Raw genomic sequence first — 2,523 nt, 5'->3', positions numbered from 1 at the left:
CCTATAGCCATGAGTGCCCACCTTAAGTTCCTAAATGTGAATATCATGAAAATGTTACGAGTGAATGTCTAAGATGTACAATATGTATCCGTTTTTTTCAAGTAAGAGTAGTGATACTTCATAGTAATTCTGTATTACTCAAGTGAAAGTAAAAAGTATGATTCAATAACACTACTTCTAAAATTACATTTCCCCCCCTAAAACTTACTGAATATGTAACTGAACAAAAAAATAGGTGCCATGAACTCCAATACACTTAGACAACAAAAACAGTGATGAATTTGACTCTTGTGGATTTGATTTAGAACTGGTTTTGTTCTTTGTCATTTTTGTGCAATAAAACTCCATGTAGATAGATAGATAAAAACGTTACACGTCTCTATCTCATATTTATATGATATCATGAGAGTACCAGCAATTCCGGCACTTATTTTTTTGCTTCTATTTCCAAAAAAGTATTTTTAACCCCTAGTATCTATACTTCTTCTTAATTAGGCCTAATGAATGTGAATACTTTTGACACCTCTGATGTAGATATAAACATACACCAGAGACCAGACGCACACACAGCTGGAATGTCAATTAATGTGCATTGTCCCTGCCAAATAATTTAAATTTAATTAAATTTAAAAAAGTTTATAGATAATTAAATATCACTATTTTATGTAACTGAATATTGCACATTCACATGAAATGGAAAAACTTGTTCTAATGGGTTGTAAAGGCACAAAATAATGGAGCAGAGCTGTAACTTGAAGTATGAACGTTGCGTTTTTACATCCACAATCAAGACATAGTAATGGCGGCGCTCTTTACACGGAAGTACACAACCGAGCCGCCATACGTGCGCGAGGTATAGGTGTGAGTTACGTGCTCGTTCTCGATGTCAAACGTGATGACGTACGTTTTTCGCCGCCTGTTGGACTGTCTTTCACAGTTGGTGACGAGTATTATAAAAATGGCCTCGACCCTACCCGCAAACCCGAGTATCCAGAGAAGATGACGACATTACGCTTGTTAAGTCAGTTAAACAACAAAGTGTTTCCTTTAAATACGTAGATGATAGTGTAATAAAGCAAAAGGAAGAGACTCCCAGTAACGAAAACAGTCCGGAGCGCTGCATATTTTCGTTCGGCGGGTGGCTGAGGATTCACCACCATGGAGGATATCAACTCTAATATCAACGCGGACTTGGAGGTGCGGAAGCTCCAGGACCTGGTGAAAAAACTCGAACAGCAAAACGAACAGCTTCGCAGTCGGTCCACGATGCTGTCTTCGTCCGGAGCGATGTCGGAGAACCACAGACCTCTCAGCGCCGGAAACGAGTCGTCCCTGTCAGTGGGGCTGGCAGCCGGTCTGGCCGGCTTCCCTGGGGTGGGGTTCGGCGGTCCGGGCGGCTACGGTGGGCTGCTGGAGAACAACCGCTGCTCCAGACCCAGGCTATCCTACGACGGCATCAGCTTCAAGAGGGCGTACGAGTGTGAGGGGGCATCTGCTGCCACCTCTGTACAGTCGAGCATGAACTCCCTTTACTCAGACAGCGCCGAGGGGGAAAGCTCTGTTCTAGATGAAGTGGACATCTTAGATCTTGAGGACATGGATTGTCTAAACGAAGACGAGGACAGCTGGTGAGTGACGGCTTTGTCTGGGGAGGAAACTTGCTTGTAAAGCTTGGTGGGCTTGGTGACAGCTTTAATTGCCTGTGGACAGCTGCTCTGCACATTAGGAAGGCCTGGCACAAACAATCACCTCACTAACTTGTCTTTAGTCTGAAGGAGCCTCACTGTGGACCACTCAGGGCTGGTATTGTTGTGTTTTGGCACCTCAAATGGGCGATGTCAGGTCAGAGCTCTGACTGTCAGACCCGACTGCTTTGTCATATCACTGCCTGCTGACCTGCTGGGAGTCAAAACCCTGAGGACCCTGAGCTCCATCTTGTTTGTCCTGTTTTTTCTGATGTGGCAGTTTGTTTGGCATGTCCTGGCAGTGGTAGCTGGGGATCAGTGTGTACAGATCAAACTTGTTTTCTACCCAGCAGCCATGTGAAAGAGGTAGCCATGGTTATAGTCTTCCTTTGAGCTCCCTTCAGCACAACAGTTGGCACTCAGCTACAAGTGCTCTGCAACTGAGAAGTGTCTATAGGACAGTCTTATCTTGCTAAAACAACGTTACAAAGCTGGTCTCAGCTTTGCATTTGCATCAGTGTCTTGCGGACACGTTCAAATTTTTTGTCACTTCAGTAGAAAACAAAACCAAATATTAGTTTATTTAGTTTATTTATTTCTTCATCATCAGTGAAGAGAAAATAGAGACAGAGAGARAAACAGAGAGAGAAGTAATTWGAAAGATRGAAAGACTGAAATAGMGATTAGAAGTATATTAAATATACACCAACAAAACACAGGACCACACACCCAACATCTGTCCGCTCACCTGAAAAATAAATGGATAAATACATACAGTAGAAGGCATTTATAAAAAATATACACATACCCATACATATATAAAGATATACATACATAC

General features: G+C 42.6%; 1 protein-coding gene across 3 annotated transcripts in view; it reads left to right on the top strand.

Annotated features, from left to right (window-relative positions):
• The first annotated feature begins 869 nt into the window (after positions 1-869).
• slain2 (SLAIN motif family, member 2) overlaps positions 870-2,523 on the top strand; it is a 32,626-nt gene continuing 30,972 nt past the window's right edge. The window contains exon 1 of one of the 3 annotated variants that reach the window (XM_014020525.1): positions 870-1,628. In XM_014020525.1, coding sequence (XP_013875979.1) covers positions 1,159-1,628 — 470 coding nt within the window. In that variant the 5' untranslated portion in view covers positions 870-1,158. The remainder of the gene's footprint in view (positions 1,629-2,523) is intronic. The other 2 variants (XM_014020524.1, XM_014020526.1) reach the window with 2 other exon arrangements.

Source organism: Austrofundulus limnaeus, unplaced genomic scaffold, assembly GCF_001266775.1.
Source record: "Austrofundulus limnaeus strain Quisiro unplaced genomic scaffold, Austrofundulus_limnaeus-1.0 Scaffold256, whole genome shotgun sequence".
Taxonomy (NCBI): domain Eukaryota; kingdom Metazoa; phylum Chordata; class Actinopteri; order Cyprinodontiformes; family Rivulidae; genus Austrofundulus; species Austrofundulus limnaeus.
This window is presented reverse-complemented; position numbering and strand designations above follow the sequence as displayed.